General features: G+C 39.8%; 1 protein-coding gene across 2 annotated transcripts in view; it reads left to right on the top strand.

Annotated features, from left to right (window-relative positions):
• Positions 1 to 27,303, top strand: part of LOC109993810 (histone deacetylase 7) — a 46,224-nt gene that overhangs the window by 10,575 nt on the left and 8,346 nt on the right. For both annotated transcript variants that reach the window (XM_020646901.3, XM_020646902.3), the window contains exons 2-20: positions 7,782 to 7,967; positions 8,555 to 8,645; positions 9,099 to 9,213; positions 9,395 to 9,474; positions 10,415 to 10,528; positions 10,750 to 10,847; positions 12,483 to 12,581; positions 12,981 to 13,134; positions 16,311 to 16,546; positions 16,683 to 16,889; positions 17,845 to 18,043; positions 18,283 to 18,416; positions 18,511 to 18,631; positions 18,731 to 18,780; positions 20,045 to 20,152; positions 20,399 to 20,454; positions 21,608 to 21,695; positions 22,681 to 22,800; positions 26,093 to 26,190. In XM_020646901.3, the coding sequence (XP_020502557.1) occupies positions 7,836 to 7,967; positions 8,555 to 8,645; positions 9,099 to 9,213; positions 9,395 to 9,474; positions 10,415 to 10,528; positions 10,750 to 10,847; positions 12,483 to 12,581; positions 12,981 to 13,134; positions 16,311 to 16,546; positions 16,683 to 16,889; positions 17,845 to 18,043; positions 18,283 to 18,416; positions 18,511 to 18,631; positions 18,731 to 18,780; positions 20,045 to 20,152; positions 20,399 to 20,454; positions 21,608 to 21,695; positions 22,681 to 22,800; positions 26,093 to 26,190 (2,300 nt within the window). In that variant the 5' untranslated portion in view covers positions 7,782 to 7,835. The remainder of the gene's footprint in view (positions 1 to 7,781; positions 7,968 to 8,554; positions 8,646 to 9,098; positions 9,214 to 9,394; positions 9,475 to 10,414; positions 10,529 to 10,749; positions 10,848 to 12,482; positions 12,582 to 12,980; positions 13,135 to 16,310; positions 16,547 to 16,682; positions 16,890 to 17,844; positions 18,044 to 18,282; positions 18,417 to 18,510; positions 18,632 to 18,730; positions 18,781 to 20,044; positions 20,153 to 20,398; positions 20,455 to 21,607; positions 21,696 to 22,680; positions 22,801 to 26,092; positions 26,191 to 27,303) is intronic.

The raw sequence follows: 27,303 nt of genomic DNA, 5'->3' as shown, positions 1-27,303 counted from the left end.
CCTCAGGCAAGACAAGAGTTTCGGTCTCATGCCAACCTTATGACTGATCCCTAGGCCAAATTTAGCTCTGTTTTCACCCTCCAAAAAATTGACCTTTTGGATCCCAAAGAGGAAAAATTTAATCTCAACAATTGTCAGTCTGTTTTGCTTGTGAGAAATCAAGCTAGTGAATCACACTAAAGAGCATGCTAGCTTTTGACTGCTCATTTACACACAACTCCTCAGTGAGCAGGCAACCCCTCATCTTTTCTCTGTGCTGCCTCAGGGACACAGCATCAAGAGAAGTCTTATAACTCTCTGACCTTTAATCTTTTGGTTTAAAAGTGTAGAAGGGACAGTACAAAACAGGGCTGAAGAGAAAGAGAAATCGGACCAGACAATAAGACAAGTCTCTTTTTTGCTTGCACTGTTATATTGTGTACAGCCAAGTGTAGGAGTGTATGTTGTAATAAGTTGTTACCTAATGAGCTTTGCTGGGAAATTAAATAATCAGGGTGGTATGCTTTTCAGAGTTTATTGCTATCGAATAAAAGTCTGAACTGAAACACATTTGTACTGGAACATAGTTGACTTTTCCTAAAAAAATTTATAGCAAAATATTTTCCATACATAAAATGATCTGTCTGAAAAATAGAACATTGATCTTAGAGAAAAAAGGAAGGCTTTTGAAGCCATGAAAGAAATGCGAATAATTTATAAAATGGCCCAGAAAACATTATTTTGTTACCAATTAAATGTATTTGTCAAATAGGAGAATGGTGTTTAAGTTTTCATACAAGTAATAGTGAAACATACGTTGTTTGCTTACCCTAACCCTAACCCTAACCCATTTGTAGCCTCTAAAACATTAGTGTTCCCATGTTTGCAACAGTCTACAGATACTGTGATAAGCCAATATCAGCGCCTACTTAAAGCGGCTGTAGTAAACTATCCACATCTATTTGCAGTTGGGCTGATATATGTGAGGCTGGAGTTATTGACAGCCACTTACACACACGCCGTTCACATACAGAAACATGTGTGGGCAATTGGCAATACTATTTATACATTCATAAGAACACACACACCACCCTCAGCAAAACAAGTGTTGCTATACTATTAATACGTCAAAAAACAGCATCGTATAAACTCAGTGTCATCAATGTGTGCATGATAACATACAATAACACAAGTGTTTACTGACAGGTGACACTAAAAATAACCCAGCATGGTAACATACACTGAAACTTGCACAAAGACCGACAGTGTTCCTCTAAAGAAACAAATGGGCACTATTAATACATTGGCACCAACACACGGATACTTGTATACGCACCCTCAACTGTCGCACAAGAAGATCCTACTTATGCAAACACAAAGACCTGCTGTGTACACTCAAAGGAAACAACTGTAAGCTATTAATATCTTGGCGCACATTGGATGGACCCACACAAGCACACACACATGGATGCACACATTAGGAGATTGATACTCCAGCTGCTCGGAAGCAGAGGGACAGAATGTCCCCAACAGCTGTGGATTCCTCTTAACCTAAGGACGGGGGGGACGGAGAAAAGGACCAAGAGATAGGTGGCGGGCTGAAGGTGGACGCACCATAGTAGAGAAGCTCTTGTATTTTAATATTGTGTGTGGGTCTAAAGCTAATACAGAGCTTAGTTTCAACCGGATTTTAAAGTGGTCATATTCTTCTTTCTCATATTCTTCTTCTTCATATTCATTTTACATGCTCTTTAGTGTGTTTTCCATGTCTTCTGTGCATGTTTAGGCACATCTATGTGCAAAAATTCAAAGTCTGCGGAAACGCAGCTTCTCCTACGTCCTCTTGTTAGCTGTAGCATTAGCTGCATGTAACGCTTGGTTCTAGCCCCCCTCGATAAAAATGTGTCAGTGTGACGTCTTGTCAGTGTGAGATCACTGATCTAAGCCCATTGGCTCGTTGTGGCAAGCCCAGCAGCTCATGTTGTGTGCTCGTTAACTTCTGTAGCACGCCCACGATATGCCGTAGCCTGCGGTAGCACAGTAGTGTTAAGGCGCTAATGTTTTTGCTCCCCGGCCCTCGGAGCCAGAGTGGCTGAGCGACTGACCAATTACGGCAGAGCCAACAGGCCGACCAATCAGATCAGACTTGGTACACGTGGGGACTCTGAACGTGGGCACTTCAGAGCCTTAGAGAGAGTCAGAAGCGAGCCGGTGCATGGAGCAGCAGTACATGAAAACAGACACTTTAGAACTTTAGCTATTGTGAACATACTTTAGTAGGTACATAGATTAAATATATGAACCCAATAAAGGGCATAATATGACCTCTTTAAACATAACGACTCGTATTTCAATGAAAAATTCATTGAATTGTGCTTTGATTTTGATCCTCAGTATGATCAGTGATCCTTCTAGTAGTTTCACATCACAACAATGCCAAATTTCTGATTTCCCAAAAAAAAGTTTGTGTGTCGCAAACTGTTGTTAATAAGAGAGATAAATTAGTTGTGTCCTGTGTGGTCAGGAAAAACACACCTACGTGTAATCAAGCCACTTAATCCAACCTCTTAAGGGCCCTGCACCTCACTTAGCACCCAGAGTGCGTTCTGAGTTAACATGAAAAATCAGTCATCCATTGCTCAAATCCAGTTGCCCCTCACATTTAAGACAACATGCTTTAGACTGTCAAAGTCCTTTCAATTTAGACTGTCATAACCATTAAGAAAACCCTTACAGGTTTGGAGGAAACAATGTAATTGAATCAGGATTAAAATTCAAAAGTCATATATATGAAAAAATTATGACAACCTGAGTACAAGGTAAAATTGTAAGGTAAGTTACACACCTTACTGGAAACTTATCTCCACAGTATATTTTTCTTTGAGCTCCTGCTGTTACTTCTTCATTGCTCATCTTACGAGGCATAGACCTCAGACTGGCTTCCAGTGTTTATATATCTAAATAGTAACTAGCACTTAACCCTAATGTGCAACTTCCAGAATTAACTTCAACCAATACCACTGTGGAGTTCACTTTGACCCAACAATAAACAAAGTACTTTTTAGGGCCACAATGTGAATATAAATACTGTTGAAAGACTTCTTCCTCTCAAGCTGCAACAATGAGTCAATGGAGGCCTTCAACCAAAATAGCAGCTTCTTCTTGCCTAAATGAACTAAGAGGATGTTATGGTTCAGACTAACTTTAGAAACAGGAAGTCACTGTTTCTGTGTGTGTGTGTGTGTGTGTGTGTGTGTGTGTGTGTGTGTGTGTGTGTGTGTGTGTGTGTGTGTGTGTGTGTGTGTGTGTGTGTCAGTGCTCGAGTGCGTTGCTGCAGAGGGCTCACAGAAAGAGGATGATGGTTGTGAAACAAATATGCTATTACAGAAACCAGAAGTTTGTCTCCTGTCTATTTTTAGCAACACAGTGCTCAAATGAGAGGCAGAACAGCTCACAAACAGATCTTATCTAGATGCAGTTCTCCTTATTCTTCTAGACAGTACAGATGTGTATCTGATAAATAGCATTTGTTTTCAGCTTTTAAATTATGTATCTAGTTTTTTAGAGCCCAGTTGATTTATAGCAGAACCTGGAAAGCAATGTTGGCTAAACACATTTGTTCCATTGCATTACTTTTTGGTGTTTTGTGACGTGGACAGAAGTTGTTAGGGTAAATATATTGTTGGTAAGATCATAGGGAGTGTTAGCAGCTTTTTTAAAAACCTTTCAGAGTTAAGGATGAAGGAAGTTTAACTATTGTGTTGGCTCTTTGAATTCATCAGGCATGAATCACTGCCTATGTCATGTCATGTGATGATTCCACTTAAGAGTGGCCTTCCCTTGAAAATTGCAAAACAATATCCTACTAGAAAATGTAACGAGTACAAGTTGACCATATGTTTCTTGAAGTACATTTAGTGTGACATGGTTTAAAGTGAGTAGAAGTCCAAATACCTATGGTGGCTTCAGCCTGATCTTCACTGTATTTACCGTTTAGATGAGAACTAACACTGTTTTCATTTCATTTCTTTGTTCACTATGGAGCTTTCTTGTTTGGCATTCATGTTTGAGTGTGTTTATGTGCAACACTACCAACACGCTTGTTTCAGAGATTGTCTGATTAGCAGTAATTGTGATTTATTTGAAAAGACAGAGTCATTCTTCTCAACACAACACAAACTGTCATGTTGCTATGGCTACTTCCTGTTGCACCTTTTACTTTTTTTTCTATTAAAAGATCCAGTGCTTAAAAACAACATAATGTTATTGACATTCAGGCTTCTACCATCTGAAAGTGACACAAATCTCTCTAAGAACAAGTGTTACCTGCATGAAATGCCATGACTTCCTTGAGTTACCTGGAAAGGTAGGATTCCAGTGACGCACGCCGGAGAACTGTGCAGAGCAAGAAGCGTGTAATGATTTTAACAGGTGGCTTGTCATCCTTTGTGTTCTTGTCTTTAAGATGATCTGTAAATATAATCATAGATCAGACTTGCATATATTTCTGTTGACCTCTATGCAATGAAAACTCATGACTGGGCCCCATGAAGACATTTAGTGGTGAAACGAATCACAGCTCAACTGTGATCTGCTTTACATCAGTAATGTTACAGCCTGCTGTAGTCTGTAGCTGTTTTGTTTGACTCGTATAGCTGCAGCTACAACCAGTGCACAGACACACACAAAATCGCTAAATTAATGCTGTGTGTGTTAGGTGTATAACATTGTCAAAGTTCTTGTTTCTCTAGATAACAGCAGACTTGTTATTCACAGAAAAATGTCACCGTTTGTTTGTAAAGTTGTTGTCACTGATGGGGAGTAAAATAATACTGTTATTTAATTGATGCAGTTTTTATATTACAGGCTGTTGAAGATTAAAGCACTTTCTGAATAAAAACACAGTTCAGCTTTTTATAGCTGATTGTATTGTTATTATTGGAAAAGTAGAATTGTAGCAAAGTAGTGAAAAAAATTGAGGATATCAACAAAGCATAACAGTCTACGATGTTATCTTGCACTTTAAATGGCTCCGGTCTTATAAACTTCTCGCCTGTTTTTTTCATGTTCGTCTGTGTGTAAATCTCACCTGACCCACAATAATAAGACCGTGGGAAAGTTCTCCTCACCAGAGGATTTCTGTCAACCTCAAACGCCTTTACAGACATGATTATTTCGTCCTCTGAGTCAGTCTTTCTGTTGGAAAAGAGGACCAAATAACAGTACGTTTGGCTGGGGAACTTGCTGCACCGTTGCACCAGGAGGTTTTGTAGGCCTTGGGTGCAGCCTGCAAATTGAGGTTTGTTATCGGGTTTGTATCACTGCTGACGGTTAGATCAGTTAAAGTGATCTCTTTTCCTTATCCAAGTGTTGTGTACCAGTGTGATGGAGATTCTGATTGTTTTCTTGAAACAGGCATCAAAGTTATGTGTGTTTTCAATATAAAAATACCATCTACTTGATTAAATCTCATATTCTATTTTGGGAACTTGGTTTTAACTTTTTTCAGTGTGCCCTATCATAAAGTGGTTTGATAATGTCACCTTCTACTTATAAACTCCTGAATTAATCCTAAATGAAGTAAATCCTTTTTTTTGCAAGGATATTATTTCAGGCGGACTGTGATGTGGATACAGCATTGTCATTGTATAGTTGTCACTGTGTTGCAGTGCATTTCTCAGCAGATAAGGTGATCCAGCAGGGTATGCCAGTAAAGAACTGTCCACTTACAGGAAATCTGTAGAGTCATATTTTGAGTTGCAGTCATGTCGGTCTATGAGTTCAGTAAATTTCCACGGCCTTCCCTCCCTCCTTCTGTCCATTTACCCCAGAGGGTGAAGCTATCTCCTTCCATACTGTATCTCTATGCTTTTGTATCAGTTGTTCCAAAACATTCCTCAACATGTTTATTGGTTTCAAATGTCAGACACAATGACACGTGAAAACAGTATCAAATTATCTGTGAGTTTGCATTTGTTTTGTACCGTTGTTATGGTGCCACACAAAACACTAGAAAATCCTGAGGCTGATGTTTTCTTAGTACTAGTTATTATAAGTTTCCTTATCAGAAATGTGGCATATATGCAGATAAATCTATCAAAATGAATATATTGCAAGTGTGCTCTGACATATTAACAGCGGCCTGTGAATTGCTTGGTGGATGAAATGCTTTACCTACTCCCCTGCACCTATAAAATACATCTGTCTTATGTTAGGGCACAGGAGCTTGGTTTAGTTGTCTCACTCGTGCTAAATTTAGCTTTTTATTTCCTTCATTTTTGTAAAGCCTGGAAGGGAGATGACAGATTGATGTACCTGACCCAAATGCCTTGACCACACAGTGTTCAAATCTAGCTCCCCACCCTGTTTCCTCCACACTTTCTTGCCCCTCCAACCCCAGCACACACAAACACCCCCTCTCTTTTGCTTTCCTGAATGCAGAGTTGGACAATAGCCATTTCATGGAGGCAGGAATACTTAAATTAAATGAAACATTACTGTTTAACATGAAGAGTTCACATCCAAGTAAACATCTGTGCATAAACTTACACCAAACAAACTGAGTGGACTCTTGATCATGTTTACGTAAAGAACACACAGAAACAAATTTTCTTTGACTTTTTCTTTGAATATCAGTTAAAATATTCTGTGTCAGGTAACCATTTCAGTTTTTAGTTGTTTACATATATTAATATAGAGATGACCATACTGTATGTCGCATCCATTATTATGTGACATTGTGTCTTCAGTGTTTGGAACCTTTTCACCCAAGTTGTATTGTTGGTAATTTCACATCCACGGACTATGGAGAGCTATGTAAGAGATCAAGATACTGAAAATATTATTAAAAATTAAGTTGGAAATTATCAACAGTCATTGTACGTAAACTTATTGTTTAATACATTTTAATATTGACTAATGTCTGCAAGAAGCCTGCGGACACTTCATGTTTAGATATATCATATTCTCTGCTCTTGTGCCTACTGTAGCCAGTTTCATTGGTTATATTGAAAACTGTGGATTGCTTCAGCTGGATCAGAACTAGAGCCCGGGCCATTAATCAGCCAGCCGATAATATTGACCAGCTGATAATATATGAGCATATCCAGGGACTATCGATATTGGCTAATTTTATCACAGTCATGCACCGGTATTACTAGATATATCCCCCAATCAAATAGCATTTGATTAGAATTTCATTGTATTAAACAAGCAGTTCTCTTTCACCAGCAGAGTGTGCTATATGGATTACAACAAGCATTATATCTCTTTACAGTGTCAAGCAGTGATGCACATATGCGCAGTTACTTTTCAGTTGAGTGACCATCTTGTATATATTTTTCACAAGTGATTACTGCTTTTGAGGGATTAACACAATAAAGTATTGTGTCTGCTGACCGAACATAGATCCAAGAAAGATATCGGCCAATTTATCGGTATCAGATTCATTTTCTTTCCCAATTATCTATATCGGTATGGGCCCCAAACATCCCATAATGGTCGGGCCCTAGCACTGACTCATATTACAAAAAAAGCAAAAGATGGAAGCAAATGATGAATGTAGATGAAATGATAGTTTGTGTTGTTGTTTGTGCATTGTAGTTGGAGCTTCACATTATTGGCTTGTAATTCTTACTGACTACTTTAAAGCCCCTTAAAGGTTATACTGGACAGCCCTTAAACCGAAATTATAAAGTAGACTATGATGTAATTTCAACAGATACTCAAGAATGATTCACTGAGTTTCCATAAATGATGGTCACATTGACAAATTGTCATTTTCTTCTTTGTCGGTTCTGCAGTGGAGGTGATCATCAGAAAACCAGGTTTCATCATCCATACATGGGGAGCAGTCCATGGACCTAAGTGTGAGCCAGAGGTTGCTACATCCAGGCTCAGATTCGGCCATGCTGACCCCCCATTCTCCCTTCTTCCTGGGATCCCTCACCTCTCAGCATTTCACCCAGTTGCCCCAGCATCACTTGCAGGTAAAGGCACACACTGGCTAAATCTTTGATATTTATTCTTTTCATGTAGTTTTTTTTAATTTTTATCGCCTTTGGACAGCTTCATCAAACCATAAGAGGCATTTAAGCTGTCAGTACATACACACACTAAATACAACATTGTCTGAAACACACAGAGTGACAGGCATGGTTTTATTTGGGGGAGCTTGACAGAGTGAAAGGCAGATCGACCTCCTGCCACATTAACCACAAGAACACGCCAGCTGCTTTTTCTGCACTACTTTACACAGGTGTAATGCTCAGCAGAAATTTCTTAGAAGCAGGTCAGGTTACAGTAAACAGAAAACCTTCTCAGCTTTAGAGTCTGCTAGGGGCTGATCATAGAAAAGCTGATTTGTACAGCACTTCAATCGTGTAATTGTTTTAGTTAAACTTGCAATCTTATCTGACATGTAAATCTTGAAGCAATATTCTGGTGTGTACAGATGTGTATCTTATTTAAATGTTCAATAGAAGCAGTGTTTGTCTTTTTTAATGCAAATCTCATGACTGGTTAAGGCAGGCTAGCAGGGCTAATATTTATGTGTCTTGATTGTTTTTCTACTCAGTATAACATTGAGCAAAGGCAAAGAGAGATGGAGGAGGAAGAGAAAAGAGAAGAGCTACAACAGCTGATACGAAAAAGAAAACCTGGGCCGAGTGAGTATCACATGCAATGTACATCTCTTTACTGTAAGGGGTTTGCGTAAGTTCTCTGCTAAAAAACATTTTGGTGCTGATGTGCTCCTCATCTGAGTCATAGCTCACTGTAGGTTTCATGAAGAAAAAATGGGGGATTTCCAAAACTTCTGTGATGAATCCTCAGATTCCAAGGAAATTTGTTCTCATATCGTACCTAAGTGAAGCAAACATCCTTACAGGAAACATTTTTCTGCTGCGTTTATTTTTTTACCACTTAAAGTAAATCAGTAGATCATATGGGAAAGTGACAAAAATCCTGGATTCTACTTAAAATGACTCAGTGTAACACAGTGTTTTTGAAAAAACAATAAAGATTTAATGATTAACCCACTGTGGTTGTAAGTTTTCATTTTGTTTGGCTGTACATGATCACTGTGTGTTTCCTCATTCATTGTTTTTATTTACTGGTAGGTGCTGTATCCAGTCCCATGGTAAGGCAGAAACTCCGGGAACACTTAATAATGAAGAGTCAGTCCACACACGACAGGGTAACTCCCACCCACAGCACTCCTACCCAGGGCTACAGGTGAGTTAGAAAAACAAGCAAATATTGCAAACACTACTCGATATTTTTTCTGAAGTAGAACTCAAGGAGTGAGCGCTGCAGGACCAGAATAGCTTATGCAGAATGTACAGTTTTGTAATTTTTGTGTTTAACTGCAAGACCCAGAATGCTTTTTTAATATTTTAATTTTTTTCTTACCAAGGCTCCCAAATCCTGACATATCCCCAAGTCCTCAGGCTTCCCCCTGTGACCAACGTAAAGACCTCGCTCTGCGCAGGACAGGTGAGTAACCTCTGGCCATTTGTGTGTGTGTGGTGGGGGTTCCCAGTCTGAGGTTTAAGCGGTGAAGGTCACTGGTGATTTTCCATTTCAGATCTGTTCTGTTGTGGTGTGCTCTGTGTAATTTGAGTCACATTCAAAGTCATCTGACTGCATAGCTCAGTGGGATATTTTGTTCAGCATGATACTTTGCAGTGTTTCCCTCACTGTCATTATGTTACACACTCTGGAGCAGAGAAAGGGACAGTGAGGGAGACACTGAATGTACAATGGAGTGTCCTTTCCAATGAGACGAATAAAACTCATTAAGCAGCAGGCCTGCAGGGCCAGAGAGAGACCGAACAGTCATAAAATAACAACAGTGACCGTGAGATTCAAAGACCAAAGCAGTTGCATAACTTTAGCTCAGGTATGTGTAAAATGAACTGTGTGAGAGGCTGGAGCAGGTCTGGGGAGTGGTTTCGTCTTCCTGTACATATCCGCGAGTACACTAACAATTCAAAATACCATTATTTATTTACTTGCCCTAGAACCCTTAGGTGCCAGCAGACACACCCTTCACTGCTTTCCTTGTCTAAGCTTAAAAAAAGCTGCTTTTTATCTGCTGTAAGCCAGCCTCTGATTGGTTATTTGTTTGGGCATAATGGAGGCTGACCAATGGAAACATGGCACTCTTATCATGCTGCTGACCTGGGTTGCAGTATATGTTTTGGCTCAGCTATGCTACAGTTGCTTTATGGAATTTGGATGCTACATTGTAGTGCATTACTGAGTAAGAACATTGTTGTGATGTCGAAGATGTTGGAAATCCGTCCGTTGATTACCGAGCTCTCTGATTTCAAAGATTAATTTTCTTTTTTAAAAGAACTAAGCGATGATTATTTCTGTATACATTTTTTGTGTTTGCTTCTTCATTCATTTGTGTGTATTTGTGTTTATACAGTCTCTGAGCCCATTCTGAAGTGGAAGATAAAGAAACTCATCAGTTCGAGGCCAAACCCACTTCATCGAAAAATCAGTGCCCCTCCATCCATGAAGCACAGGACAGAAACTCTGGGTATAGCATCTAAAATAAGCTGGGACGATGCGATTTCATGTGCTGTTTCTATCGCTGTTACTTTACGAGACACACTTGAAAGATGTGTTTTTCTTAATAGTTTATTCTCAAGACATACTGTGCTGACACAGTTTGCTTTGTGTGTCATTTGGTGCTCTATGAAAGCATCTGTTGTGATACTGTCGATGAGTTGATGGGCATGTCTCAATTTTGTCACCCAGACTCGTCCACCAGCAGTAGCAGCAACCCAGCATCGGGTTGCAGCTCCCCCAATGACAGCCTCCATTCAGACAACGGGGCGCTCCCACTGAATCATGAGGTGAGCCCTTTTTTATATTCATATTACCGTATAGTAATAATAGCTTTATTTATATAGCATCTTTAAAAACAAATGTTTACAAAGTGCTGTGACAGACAGAGCAAATACAGCAACACAACAACAGAACAAAGATCAACAGAGAGGGCAAAATTGTAAAAATGCAAATAACAGGAATAAGACAGATTCAACAGGCAGGTATGGAGAGGCAGTTCAACACAGTGATTAGTTTAAAATCAACCAGGAGAGAACAAAATTAAAATTGAGGGAGAGTGGTACGACATCACATCACAGGCTGTAAACACAGAATGAAGATAAAAAGAAAGGATAAACAGGACAATTAATACAGGAAGGGATACATTTAAAGGCTAAAACATTTAAAGAAGAGAAAGATAAAAAGGTTAAAAGCAATACAATTAGTTTAAATTTAAAAGGAGAAATCACATAAAAGCAAGTCTATAAAAGTGAGTTTTAAGAAGTGATTTAAAAGATGCCACTGACTCTGCCTGCCTTATCTCCTCAGGCAGGTTGTTCCAAAGTCGAGGGGCTAAGCAGACTAGTAGTTAAGCAGACTTTCTTATCCACTCTAAGGATCAATATGTGGGATTTCTACTGAATTAAATCATAAAATGACTTTTCTATATTGTCAGACATGCTATGTCAGGATAGGAAACATGCTATGTTGACGTGCTCGCTTCCCTGACAACAGTACAGCAGCCAGTATGTCCTCGTTCTAAATGTTGATTTCAGTCCATAATGATCCGTATGAATGGATCAGAGAAGCTAGGCGGTTTTAAGGAACCCCCACATGAACACCCCTCGATTTGCCAGGAAAACGGCAAACTAACAGGTGTTGCAGCGATGGAAGCGGTCAAGCAAACTGCTTCAGATATAACTGACTCTACCCGACCTAAAAAAGCCTCAGCATTTTTCTAATCAGCTCCGAGAGCAGAAACATGGTGAAACTAGGATAGATATTTGATATGCTTTTAAAAAATTGAGAGATGCTTTCAGGACCTTTGCAGAGCCGGATAAACACTGAAGCTTCTGTGTCTGCAACATGGCAACCCCTGTGCGCATTGACTCTAGGAAGGAGGGAGCAGGGGGAGACAGCTCTCTTCAATGTTTTGAATTTGGTCTGCAGTAACAATTTTGAACACTAGGTGTCAGAGTTACATATCGCTCCTTTAAGAATACGATGAGCTGTGAGGTTGGAGTTTAGTGTCCTGTCCAAGCACACAAGCATGCAACCTTTGTTCTACCTTCTTCTTCTAATATTTTACCTTTAATGTAATAGAATCTAAATCTTTCTGTTATGTGTATTTTGTTCAGTGTTTGCACAATAAAGATTAGAAAAGAAAATTAAATGAATATAAATCAATTTTATATTTGCACACTTATTATAAATCACATTGCTATTTACAAACAGGAGTATCAGTTTCACAGTCTTTAACACATAAGTCTCTTATTTTGACTTTTTTAATCGAATATGATTTAATTAAAAAAAAACACTTAAGGCTCAGCCCATCAGACTTGGTGTAAAGCACAAAAGAAAGAAGTTAAATTGTTTCTATATTTGGGGGATGATGTAATCACTTTTATGTGATAACCTATAGAAAGTCTATCTGTCTCTCTCAGGTACAGAGGTTGCTTCTGAAGGATGGTAGTTTGGCTCATTTCACTTTGCCTCCTAACTCGTCTGCTATGCCGAACATCACTGCTGGACTTCCTGCACAGGTGAGCAATCTGTTTTATTTTGTGCACATTATATATAACAACCCAAAATTATAATCCTGCATCTACTTTATATAGAGGATAAAGCAAGGTCTTAGATCACATAGATACAAATGTATGCTATAAATGTACAGTATATCTAAACCTTAATGTCTTAAATAGAGCTAAACAAATTTAGAAACCTGTTTTATGATCAGCTTTCACTTCCCTCTTGGTCTCTGTGGTGCTTTCATATCTCATGAATCAGTCATGAGGTAGTTTACTCTCTTGATGACATTATTAAAATGTTTGATGAGTCTCTCAACAACCTATTGAGCCACACCCAATGCACTAAAAAGCCATGGTGCTCATGTGGGTTAAGTTGCTGACAATTTAAGCATTTCTTACCTCTCCTCTTCCCAGGCCGACCTTCGAATAGCGAGGCCGTTTGCAGTACCTGGTCTGCATCAGGTCTTCCTGCCTCTGGATGGAACCAATCCAGCCCTGGCTCAGCGCCTCCAGCCGGTGCTCATATTGGAGCCACATACTGGAATAGTGCACTCACAACTTGTCTCCTGTGAGTTATTCAATTCTAAATATGCATTCAGAAAGAAAAAAAAAACTCAATATGCTCATGTACAAGACACATTCATTTGGTCATGCAAGAGACAACACAAAACATGTTTTTTTATTCTGCAACAACTATTATGCAACTTGATCTTTTGTGCAGCACATAAAAGATGTGAAGCATACGCTTTTATTTAGTCTTTAGTCTTCAGTCTTGATGGGGGAACTGATGGATTTCATATGCTTGCATTTTTTTTTTCTCTTTTGCAGTTTCACATTGATTAAAACTATCAGTCACAGTAAAAGCCTCTTTCTTTGAGGTACAGTAAGAAATGACTTTAGGTAATCAAACCCAACATACACACAGCATGGTGAAGTAAACCTGTGACTAAACTGAAGACTTGCACTATCGTTGCAATGCTTAACCTTAGCATTTTAATTTATGTTAAAAAAAAAATCTTTGGATGAACCTTACTGATACCTCTGATATGAAACACAGCTTGTGGTTTTGTGACAAAAATAAAGTGAGTTATACTGTATTTGTTTAGTTTTGTTTTGGGTAGATACTGTTAGCCAAAGCAATGTACAATTAAGTAAAAGGCCATAGTATTTCATGGTGAAGCCTTTCAGAATGTTTTGACCTGACATTAGTGCCACATGGCTGCAGGAGAAAATCCATCTTATTACTTAAAGTTGTTTCTACAGAGGACTGTCTGTCCCAGTTTTTGTGACCTATGGACAACACAAAGCAGCTTAAAGAGAGAAAGACTTCAGTAGTGATGGTTGACATCTGTTGTAAGTTGATGAAGCCTTCAGATCATCTTCAACAAAAGCTGTGGATGCTTTAAAGAGAACACAGAATCTGCTGGTTCTACATCAAGCTTCAAAGTTTGCTTTTAACGAGTTTGATGTCAAAATACATTTTTGTTCGGGGTTTAAAGATTCCTCGATCCATATCCGTTAACCTTAAAGGTTCCAGGTTCATTAGTTTGCAAGGCTCTGGATTGGTAGAATAGAACTACAAAGTACAAACCCGTCAATGGCCTGATTTTAAAGTTCTGAACTGGTTTACTGAGGTTCTGCTGCTTATTCTTCATACTGTGCTCAGCTTCTTCAATCTTGTAAGACTTGACATTGACCTTTAAGCCATTACGAGAACCCCATAAGTGAGGTGGCTTGCCAGTAAGCATAGATTAGCTCAATAGAAGAAAAACTATGGGGTGGTGATAGGGCCGAGCAGAGAGAGAGAGACCGGACATCTTGCAGCTTAAATAGACCTCAAATTGGAAGGAGGTGTTGTCAGGTGATTGTAGAGAATGAGGCACGTCCAGTGTGTGCGTTAGTGCAGCTCGAGTGGAATGCCTGAACTAGCTCGGAGACGTCGCCTCATATCAAAAACAGCATTTTCCTTTGAGCTTATCAGAAATGTTTAGCATTTAAAAAACAAACGAGTGTCAATCCCAACAGATGTCTGAACATCATGTGCAGTCACATGTGACAATCACAGAGAAACTATGAAAGGAAAAAAAATCATGTGTTGAATTGTTTAGTTATTAATTTAAAACAGCAGCATTGATGACACACAGAGCTCTGTCATACAGTGTTTTTTTAATCCCTTATTATAAATTAATTGGCTTTAATTTGTGTCTCTTCAGGGAATGAAATACGTTCTTCTAAGAGTAAATGCAGAGCTTTGAAAAGCCCAAGATGTGAGATATACTAAGATTTATTTATTAATTAAAACAACATGTTTCTTAACCAACAGACAAAGTTAGACATATTGGTGTATAATATTCAGTTTATATAAATAATGTCAAAGTATTTTCACAGGAACCCTAGTATCTCGTCCCTTGGAAAAAATATGACACAAGGTCATGATATTTAAAAATAAAACACTGTTATAATTTTAACTCAATTCCATAAATCAAAAAGATGACTGTGGGGAGTGCTGATAGCCTAGAGGTTATGAAGCCTAACCCTAACCCCATGTGGAGGCTGTGGTCCACGTCGCAGCAGCTGTGGGTTTGAAACCGACCTTGGCCGCTTGCTGCATGTCATCCCCTACTCTCTCCCCCCAACATTCCCTGACTAGCTTCAGCTGTCCTCTCCAATAAAGGCAAAAAATGTCCACAAATGTACTTAAAAAAAACCGAAAAAGATTAAATTATCTATTTGCATTGGACTGAATAACACTTCACCCCACTGAAAAACATCAAACCAAGTCTTTCAATGTTTCAATTGTTTCGTCACTGATCGTAGTCATGTGGGAATGTATCGTCTTATCGAGCAGAGATAAACACATTTACTTTATTCACACTGTTGAGTGAAAACATTTTATCCCTGATCATTGCTGTCGATGATTAACATAACCACTGCACCCTGCTGGGGCCCTAGAATATGATAAGTGACACATTCATGTTCACCATATTTGAATCCCAGGGCTGTTGTTCTCCACATTAACATTATCGCAGTGTTTGCACTGTTGAGCTTTTGAGCCCCAGTTTGTCTCTCAATGTGATGATTGGGACAAGATTCTTTCTGCCAATAGTCGATGTTTATTTTGAGTCAAGTATTTTTGTTGATTTTTTTTTTCTTCAAAACCCTTAAGTCAAGTCACATAAGAAAGCCTGTATGTGATCAATTTACACCCAAAATAAATAAAAAAAATCTTACTGACACACCTGCACTACTCTGTGTTTATCAAGTCAAAATATCTGCTGTGACAAACATCCACTATTTTTTTTATTAGAGGTTTTACTGTAACATTGATATCCTCTTTCTTATTCTATATTTCATTGTCCTTATTGTTATAAAAGCACAAGAGCGCCCTCTACTGGGGAGTTCTAGTACAGTGCTGCAGGTTTGAGATGCACTCTAATGCAAGCAATGCATTTGACATGCAGCTTTGATCTATTTCCGCCTGCACTCTTTTTTCATTTTTTGGGTCAAATATAAACTTTTTTGACAATATTATTTCTTGGACTATATTCTTTCCCTTTACCATCCTTTCTTTGAAGTTTGCTTCATAGTTTAGTTATTTTAATCTCCTTCTTAATTGTGCTTTACTTTTTCCTCCCAATGTTATCATGTACCCTTACCCCCCTTACCCCCCTTACCCCCCCCCCGTCTCCTCTGCCTTCATCTGTATTAACCTCCTTTTCTGTCTCCTCTTTCTCCTCTCTGCAGTTCATGGTTTGAACCCCGTTCCTCTGCAGCAGCAGCAGTCTCACCTGTCCAGAAGGGAAGGTCTTGTTTCCTTACCTTCTCACAGACCCCTGGAGCGAACGCGCTCAGAGCCCCCTCCCTACAGCCACTCGCAAATTACACTGCAAGCAATCCATGAGACGCACATCCAGCCCCAGCTGCATCAGCAATACACCCGTGGGCTGGAGAGGTTCAAACAGAATGCACCCCTGAGCAAGGTGAGAGGATTTAGTCCTTGTGTGGATTTGTGTATGGATATCTCTTTTTAAAATTGTGATACGTAAACAGCTTTCAGACTTGTACACACTTTTAAACACAGACTTTATAGCAACCTTCAATCCTTACCTGAAACAGATCCCTTCGGAGGACATGGACCTGGAGGAAACCGGATCAGAATTTGGTTCGGGACCAGGGTCCGCATGTGGCTCCGAGCCGGGCTCAGTGGGTGATGAAGGCTACTGCAGGAGACAGAGCAATGCCAGCACAGACTCAGTTTACGACACAGAGTCCAGTACCTCTTCACGGGAGAGCTTGATTGAGTCCTCACATTCTCTCAGCCAGGTACTAAATTAAACAATTGCATCCGCACACACACACACAACCACACACTTTAAAAGAAGAAGGTACAATACTATACACACACACACACACACACACACACACACACACACACACACAACCACACACTTTAAAAGAAGAAGGTACAATACTATACACACACACACACACACACACACACACACACACACACACACACACACACAGCTTTCCAAATGGACAAGTAATAACTGTCCTGTAAAAGTAATCTCCTGATTACTTCAATGCTCTTTTTTTCTCATAAAAAATATTTTAACAAGGACTCTCTGAGAAAGGATTAAGCTTAAAGCTCCTTTGAGGAACTTTTGGTCTGTGTCAATATTTTCACGTTCTGGACAAATGTGTAACTCTTGTTTCTTTGCTATACATGTGTAAGTAGCTCATCCTGCTTTCGTTTAGCAGTTAAATGTTTCTTTATCTATAATCCTTTCTGTGGAGAACGTCTGTTTCTGCAGCATGTGTGCTTAAACTCTTCATCAACCCTGCAGCAAAGCTATCAGGCTTTAAAGATAACTATATGGACAATCTTAATGCTGATTGTCTTGTGTGCTGTGTCGTAGGTCATGAAGAGGCATCAGTATTGATTTCGGTCTTTTCCTTACCAGTTAAGATCTTCTTGTACTCCTTAAACAATACAAACCATTATAGGAGTTTAGCTTGCAATTGTTTGTTCCATGTTTAGGACATCAGAGGGCGCTGTAGCTTTATTTTTACCTCATGATAGAAGTGAGAGTTTGGAGCATATTTCTGAATTGTCTTCATCAGTTGCTTGTTCCAGAAAAACAGAATTTACATTAGCCAAATAAGAAGTAGTTACAACGTACTGGGGAGAGACATTTCACTTTTAAACACTCTTAGTCCTTTCATTGTGCTGCTGTCAAAATCTTTTTCATACTCTGACCTCCCCTGTGATCCATAGAGACAGGTGATCCTTAGACAGGGTCATCAGCTGGACCATCTAGGTGTGCCTGCCGGAATTTGGTCTCACCAGCGTCTGATTCGAACCAAGTCCTCGCCGGCCTCCACCTCCCTGCCTCCTTCTCCACATGCACCAAGCAACATATCTTCGCTGTCGCTGTCCAGCCCTGCCACAGATGTCCAGTTACACTACACCACAGGTGAGGGGCAACTCTGACCAGCATAAAAGATTAAAGACGCCATTGAAGACCTTAAGCCAGTGATGTATTTTAGTTAAAATTAATGGAAAACTTGTTAACGTGTGTGTGTGTGTGTGTGTGTGTGTGTGTGTGTGTGTGTGTGTGTGTGTGTGTGTGTGTGTGTATGTGTGTGTATGTGTGTGTGTGTGTGTGTGTGTGTGTGTGTGTGTGTGTGTGTGTGTGTGTGTGTGTGTGTGTAGGTTTGGCTTATGATGCTCAGATGCAGAAGCACCAGTGTTCCTGTGGGGACAACAGCCGCCACCCTGAGCATGCTGGGAGGGTACAGAGTATCTGGTCCAGACTGCATGAAAGAGGTCTTAGGAGCCAGTGTGAGGTATGGCTCATTAATGTACACAAAAACTACACAAATTGCAGAAAAGTCTTTCCAAAGTTGTTTCTTTATTAAGTAATTATGTATGTTTATGTAGCGTGTCCGCAGCAGAAAGGCAACTCTAGAAGAGCTGCAGTCGGTTCATTCAGAGAAACATGTTCTCCTGTTCGGCACCAACCCGCTCAACCGCCTCAAGCTGGACAACCGCAAGCTGACCGGTAATAAACTGTAGATTATAATAATGACAACAAAAACTCTTTAATAACAAAATCAACATCATTTCATCAAAGATCCATTACATACATTATCGCCCGCAGGAATCTTATCTCAACGGATTTTTGTGATGTTACCCTGTGGAGGAGTTGGGGTGAGTGCTACACACACACACACACACACACACACACACACACACACACACACACACACACACACACACACACACACACACCGTCACACACACACACACACACACACACACACACACACACACACACACACACACACCGTCACACACACACACACACAGCAAAGACCACTTTCAAACAAAAGTCATGTGGGAATCTTTCCACTTATGTAATTGCATTACCGGACAGCAAACATTACATGGCTGATTGCTCCATTACACAATTAAGCTAATAGCACCACAAATTGCTAATGCTATTGTTTTTGGCAAAGATTACTTAAAAACACAATCAAAATCAAAGGCTGTGTTAAGGTGAGATGTGGTAGAGGAAAAACTAGAGGATGAAGAGGAAAAGGGGCTGTACGTTAAGAAGTGTTGCGTGCCAGTGAAACTATATGAATGGGTGTTGGAATAAGAAGAAAAAAGACACGATGTAGAGATAAGAGAGCAAACTAGATGAAACTTATTAGAGGAAAAAAAACCTATTGGGAATTTTGTTTCTTCTCTGTTCTGAAGAGCAGAGGTTATAATGGCCATGAGAAACTGTGGTGAGGCACTATGAGACGAGAGGAGACAGATAATAGAGGTGGAGAGGAGAGGAGAGAAGGAAGGAGAAGAAAAAGGAGGCTGGGTGTCAGTTGATAAGACGACTGATCTGCCTGGATTTCCGGCCCTTCGCTGCTCTGGTGAAGAGAGTTGATTGGAACAAGATGGCAGAGTCTGTGATAAAAGAAATTCCTCTTATTTCATTGTTCCTCCGCGGCACACCACCAGTGCGAGTTTTGAAACATGGGGTTACATCGGAAAAAGAAACAGGGCATGGTTTACGAAGAGAAAAGATGAGAATGTTGATGTGAGAAAATGAACTTTCTCAGCACTTAAAGTATTTGCAACAACTAAAAAGATAACTGTCGATCTTCAATCATTTTTTTAATGCATCACAAGAATGTACAGCACTTCACTGTAAGACATGTTTTTACATGTAATCATTGTTTTTATGTGCAATCAAAAGAAAACATCAGTAGATTACTTGAAATCCTCATAGACTGAACTGTCAATAGCTGACCCTTTATTGGTCAACAGCGGTTCCCTTTTCAGAAATATAGCTCACCAGTCTGATGGGAATAAGGTCAATCTTTTATATGTCGATCAGTCAAGAGGATTCCTGATCTGTTTTATGAAGTCATGTTTAAACTGACTGTTTGTTTCACCTCTGCTTTACAAACAGGTTGATAATGATACAGTCTGGAATGAGCTTCACACGTCAGCAGCTTCCCGTATCGCAGCAGGATGTGTCACAGACCTGGCACTAAAGGTGGCACAGAGAGAGCTGAAGGTGTGTCTTAATCGCCCAAATTCCTTATCAGCAAATAATTTTTTTTCTTTCTCAGGCATTTCAGGGCTGCAGTACAACCGTTTTTTTAGGTAAACAATATTATAAACAGTATAGAAATGCTTTGTCAGCTCCCCCTTTGTGAAGTAAAAAGTGGAGTCTATAATCAGAATAACCAGGTGTGGTCATGACAGATGTGAACAGTGGTAACAGCTGAAAGGTGCTAAAGTTTTTGCTCTCCTCTTGCAGAATGGCTTTGCAGTGGTGAGGCCCCCTGGACACCACGCAAGTCACTCCTACCCTCAGTAAGTACAGCACTATACACAAACACACACACACACACACACACACACAAACACACACATACACACACATTCCAGGAGGTCTCCCAAAAGTGTTTCAAAGGATTTATTACAGATCACCTACGCTTCTGAAGTAGCGTGCGTTCGTGCGTGTGTATCTGTCTTGGAATAGGTGTCTTGGTTTGTGTAATGTGTGCTACCTGCTTGATGCCTGAGGCAAGTCTTTGCCTCCACCAAGTTTCTTTGAAACTTTCAACACATTGAGCAAAGCACCTCAAAGAGAAGTGTGTGTGTGTGTGTGTGTGTGTGTGTGTGTGTGTGTGTGTGTGTGTGTGTGTGTGTGTGTGTGTGTGTGTGTGTGTGTGTGTGTGTGTGTGTGTGTCTAGATTTTTATCAGTGTCTTTGATAGGAGGCATTAGCCAAGTAACCACATTCAGCTGGGACTGTGTGTGTGCTCAGCAGTACATGTCACTGGTTATTTATGGGATGATAATGACTTTTCTTGAAGAGTAGAGTTTGGACAGCATATGATATACCGTCCACACAAACACACGTACACAAACATAAAGACAGTCACAGTTTACAATCCATGCTGACACTGCCACTTCCAACATTCCTCCATTGTTTTTCATGCATCAACACTTTTTTTTGCATACCTTTTACTGTCGACAGCGAGTGTTTGGGGAGATGCTGCGCCAGGTCGTGAGTTCATTTCTCAGAAATCATCTCACACATAACACCAGCGATTTATTCTGTTATCGTCAGGAATGTGCAGAGAGCTTTATGATAATCTCAGTTTTCTGTTTGTCACTAAATGTGTTGGGGGTTGCATTTCTCAAGAGGTGAAAATTTGGTCTCGGCATAATGTTCTCATATGAAAAGCAATTTTTGTTTGTCAGCAGTGGAAGATTAAATACAAAACAACTTGAAATGAAACTCCTCAAATATTTGCACTAAATGTTTGCCTGGCAGGAGTTTCTCTACGACTGGCACATTAAAGTCAGTGCTATGATTATCACAACCTGGAATGAAGAGCCACCACATGAAAACACAGATTTAGAGACTTGTCTTAGAGGTTCCTAAGGTCCATATGGGGATTCTATGATATTAATTTGCTGAAGATGTACGACAAACACATGTGTCTGTCTGTCCACAGGGGCTTCTGTTTCTTCAACTCTGTGGCCATCGCTGCCAAACAGCTCCAACAAAAACTCAACGTCAGCAAGATCCTCATCGTTGACTGGGTGAGGACCTGTTGCATGATCGTCATCGTCACCCACATAGACAGGAAAATCACACATGCACAGGCCTCTACAGTAGCACACCTATTTATCATTAGGTTCATTCATATCTTCAAATCTCTGGTTTCCATGTGTGCTCTAAACCCGTCACCTATTTTTAGAGTCACACACGCTTATAACACGCACACACACATATGCAGATATTGATCCACAGCCAGGTGGTCGTCTCTGCTCACCATGTGTGTGTATATGACTCTGCACCATGACTTTAAACATGCTCTGCTGTCTGACATATTACTGCATCAAACACTGATTACTACCTGCCTCATCAGAAAGGTTTTGTGATCAAAACAGACAGCCCTTCGCAGACCCAGATCTCTACAATGTTTTTTTGACTTTTTTTTTAGAAATTTAAGTCTAAAGTTTTTTTATTTTATTGATTTGGAAACTTATGTGAACCCATCAAAGTTTTTATGTATAACTTATATGGTATGGAAACATTTCAACTTTATACTTCCTTAAGCTTTTTTTTATTTTATTTTTTATAAAGGCAACAAACACACCGCCCCCCCATACATGTTGATTTGATAATACGTTTTACAAGCTAAGTAAAGACATGGGAAAAGAAAAATAAGGCAGCCAATCTGTTCTTTTATCCAAATCTTTAATGTAATACAACACACAAATCGACAAAACCCTATATTGGTTAAGATCAAAATAATGAAATGATTGTTTTGGGGATAGACGTTGATAATGTACATGTAAAAAAGTCAAGCATTTATGATGCATTAGTTATATATGAGTCTGAACTGTGAACCTTGTAAAGAGTTATCCTTAAGTTGAAGAGACCGCTAAGTGGAATCAGGTAGAGTGGGAAGTTTATCTAGATGTGTCAAAATCAGATCCCAGTCTCTCAATGTTTTTAATCATGTGTAAAAGTACTAATTTAGTTCATGACAGCTACCTAACGTCACCTACCACTACCCAGGATGTTCACCATGGCAACGGTACCCAGGAGGCCTTCTATAACGACCGGGGAGTGTTGTACATCTCTCTTCATCGCTTTGACAACGGCAACTTCTTTCCCGGTGGTGGACATCCCAGCGAGGTAGGAAGTCCTCCATTCTGCAGGGCTTTGTTTCCTGCTTTTGTTTGTGTAGTCATGGTAACGTCTGGGTGTTTGTGTGTGTTTGTATGTACATAGACTCTTGTGAACACAATAGCCTCAGAACAACACATGAGAAACATGTAAACTTGTTGAACAGGTTTCTTCTTGTGGAGGAGCTGATGTGAGTCCATTCTGTTTATGTAATACAGCTTTTCTTTCTTAATCTGCCTCACAATACAGACTTCATTATTATACCACCCACGTCTGTTGTGAAGATAGATATGTTGGCATAGAAATATTTTCTAATTATGTGATTCAAGTGGAACATTAGGGAGCTTAAGAGCCTTGTGTTTACCATATACTTGTCAAAACAAGAAGACTGATTGTAACAATAAATCCCGGATTAATTTACATGATTTAAAGCCCCAATTACAAGCTCCATTTGGTCATGATGACTGATTTTCATGTAGTGGAGTCTGTACTGCACGAGAAAAGAAGCAAACTGTAAGTATGGATAGTTAGCAGTGTGTAATGTGTAGGATTAAATCATCTACTAAAGAGCCTTAGACCACTGTTATGATTGGATCAAATATTTCTTAAACTTCAGGAATCTTAGAAACTTAATTTATATAGAATACAGTAGGAGATGACCAGAGGAGCTTTACAGAAAGTGCTGATTGTTTATATTCTTCCACAGTACATTTTCATGATCACAAGGCTACAAGCTCAAAGATAGAGTACAAAAATAATATCAGTAATACAGAATGTCATAGATATAAGGAATTAACGCAAATGTGAGGGATTTAAGATGGTTATGTAACAGGCTGAAATTAATAGTGATGCCTCTTTATGAACTAAAAAAACAATCAAGACAATCAGCAGTAAGAGTGACTATTTTTATAAAGTCATTTTTATGTCAGCTTTTGAAGCCAACGGATTGGTGTTAGAGGAGGCGTGGTCTGCACACGACTACTACCAGCAGTTAATTACACTTCCATTAGCAAAGATTCACAGTGAGTGACACATTAGACTGTTTACACAAAGCAGACCGATATTTGAATTCAGAAAACAGAACGTATTCATGTATAGGACATATGAAGTACTAATAATCCTTTCTTCTTTTTTTTGTAGTTTTTTGACTTTTTTCATTCAAAAATCTATGTTGAAAACATCTCTGTTGGAATGAATTGTTAACTGTATGAATGAAGCAACTCTCGTAAAAATCAAGGATAAAAAAAAACAATCAGCACCAAAAAGAGTGTCGAATAAAAAAGGACATTAGAAAGATGACAAGAGACGAAATAACAAGATCACATAAAAGAACATTATCCTGAAATAAATATTTTATTTAAAATTTCTCTTGTGGTTTAAGCATGTTTAGACTTTACATGAATAGCATAAACATGTATTCACAAGCGTTTGTTAGATTCCTTTCACAGTGGTCTTGTTTTTTCTTCGTCAGCACGATAACTTTGTGACGTATTTAACATAAACTCTCCATATGTCACACATGTGTTCATTCAGTGAACTCGCTGTAGGCCTGTAACACTTTGGTTTTTCTGTATCAACTGTAGGTTTATTTCTCTTGTTTCAGTTTATTTTATAAACTCCAGTGCTTTGGATGTCAGAATGTCACAACAGGATGTGTACAGTGGAATTGCATGCCTATGTTTGAATACAGGAAATTGAGATGCCTATGAATTCTGCCTGCGGTCTCCCCAGAAACCAAGTGTGATGACTATCCCCAGTCAGATGAATTGACCCCAACCCGCGGCGGCATCCACCACCCATTCAATCCCCCACATCCCCTCCTCCCTTTCTCCACTCCTCCCCCACAATAATGAGCATAAAATAGTCAATGTTTTCCCATAAAATCCCCTGATGAGGGACGCTACATAAAACGCTCAGCGAGCTTGGATGTGGCTTTTGCCCTTAAGTGGCCCCTCAACCTCTGTTGAGCTGTGTGGTAAACCTCTGGAGTCTTGCTGTCCCCCGTGTAGGTATATAACACACCATGGGGCAGGGGTGTGATGTCATAGCCATAACAGAGAGAGCCGAGCACCACGCAGAACCCAGCGAAGGCCTAATGCAGTCCAGCAACTCTTGAAACATGAAAGAGAGAGAGAAAAGGACGGAGAGGAGCACAAGAGACTTAAAGCTTAAGCAGGAACTGTGTGTGTGTGTGTGTGTGTGTGTGTGTGTGTGTGTGTGTGTGTGTGTGTGCGTGTGCGTGTGCATGTGCATGTGCATGTGCATGTGTGCATGTGCGTGTGCATGCGGGTACATTACCAGTTGGCAGAGGACAGGAGGCCTCATGTGTTTTTCGTTTGCCCTGTGAACATGCCGTCCACTGAGAGAAGAATGGAGACAGACACTCTGTGATGCTCATCAGCATTCTTTCAAACATCCTCTCACACCCATACACACACATTTCTACACACACACAAAGGAAATTACCACGCGTTCCTGCCAAGAGTATGTCAATCAACCTCCTCATCCTTCCCTCAAACTGACACATTGACTGATGGTGAAGGGCTTCGAGAACAGCTAAATGGCTTCTAGCTGGACTATAAAGAGAGAGGCAGGAATCCTTGAACCTCCTTTCCAAGAGCTGCTGGGCCTCAGTTCACTCTCTGCCCCGAATAGGCGAGGTCATATCGAGAAGGCCGCCATAATCTCTGCCTGGCATTTTGAGGAACACGTCAATCTGAAAAAACAACCTTAAAATAATTTACAATATGAAGTATGAACAGTAAACCTGACATGTCATATATACCAAACCTATTTAACGTCTATACACAGAACAAGAAGTAGTGTTTTAAAATATAAATAAAACATTTCACGACATCCCGTATGTGATTGTGATGCATTGTTTCTTTATCGATCGGGGAGCGTTAGCCAAATGTGAAATGTTTCCCAGTTTAGCCGAAGCTAAAGCTTGGAATCATAAACGGGTGTAGCTCTGTTGTGGCTGTGAGTGATTTATAAGGCCGTTTGACAAATTATATCAAAATCAAAATGGAGGGATAGGGGTGCTGAATTCATAGCCATCAGTCTTTTATTTGGGAATCATAATCACTCCCTGGTGCTGGAGTCACTTTTTCTAAATTGCTGCAATGTGAGGTTTTGCAACAGCCGTGTCAATTTTGTGAACATTCGACACAAATCTGTCATCGTCGCGAAGTTTCTCAACTTCCAGTGGGACTCATTAACTTTATTGACATTCACAGAGACAGTTTTTCTGTCCTAGACTAACTCTCTGGCCCAAATTGCTCTCTCTCTCTTTCTCCAGGTTGGTGAAGGTGAAGGCAAGGGCTTCAATGTGAACGTAGGATGGACAGGTGGTTTGAACCCTCCCATGGGTGATGCAGAGTACCTGGCTGCATTCAGGTAAGGAATTAATTGAACCTTATATTTAAGGTCTCTGCTGGTGTTCACTAATGTTTCAGCCCTTTAACTACAATCATATCTACATTTTTTATTGGCCTTCTGGGGCACCATATGTTTGCAGAGACTTGGATATTCACTGAAACATTAAACCAGGTTCCATTATCTTGTTTATATTTTATTAGTAAGATTTATCTTAAAGTTGATGCATTATATTTGCTGTAAGCGCTGCAACTGCAGAGTTGGATGCTGAACACCAAACAAAACAAAAAAAATTCATGCATCACTAAGGTTAAACGACTATGTACAAAACTGTTAAAACACACCTAGGTCAACATGTTCCCTATCCAATCCTATCAGATACATAAACATTTCAGTCTTTGCTCTCAGTTTTAGTGAAATAAGATGAATAATTATCAAGGTTTTTATTCATCTCAGAGAGGCCGTGAGTGACCCTCTGTGATTTGTAGGATAGTAACAGCGGATATGCCATGACTGCAGGTCAAGAAAAGGCAGAAAATGAAAATTCTCTTCAGGAGTTGGAAAGTTTTTTTTCATCAATTTGAACGACAACTGTGTATGCCAGCAGGACAAACAACAAGCCTTTGTTTTTCGCCTGGTGTAATCTGCTCGCAGGTTTTGGAGGGCAGAACTTCCCATCTGCACTGGAATGCAACACCTGTAAACACAGCACTTTGCCTACATTATCCTGCAATTACACTGCGCTGCTGGACTTTGTTAACTGCATTGGATTACCTGTTCTGTCCTTAAGCAGGTTTTTATATCTGGATCCTGACTCACTCTGGAAAAATTGTTGATCATGGCAAATGTGAAAGAACTTTTATATTAAAGGACAACAGGTTTATTTGGTGGTTGCAATGATATTAGTAATAATGCTACATTAGCTGTTAAGCTAAAAACAAAACCCCAATTGATTCTGAGACACACCTTTGCTCTCACCCCTCCTCTCATGTCATTCATGCCATTTTTCCTCAATGATTAAGGCTTGGTTCTGCTCTCCACTGTAATGAACTCAGAGTGTTTCTGTCAGCAACACTGGCACACCACCAGATGATAAAACAGTGTGTGAGTTCTGCACAGTTCCGCATACAGCAG

This window comes from Labrus bergylta, chromosome 5, assembly GCF_963930695.1.
Source record: "Labrus bergylta chromosome 5, fLabBer1.1, whole genome shotgun sequence".
Lineage (NCBI taxonomy): Eukaryota > Metazoa > Chordata > Actinopteri > Labriformes > Labridae > Labrus > Labrus bergylta.
This window is presented reverse-complemented; position numbering and strand designations above follow the sequence as displayed.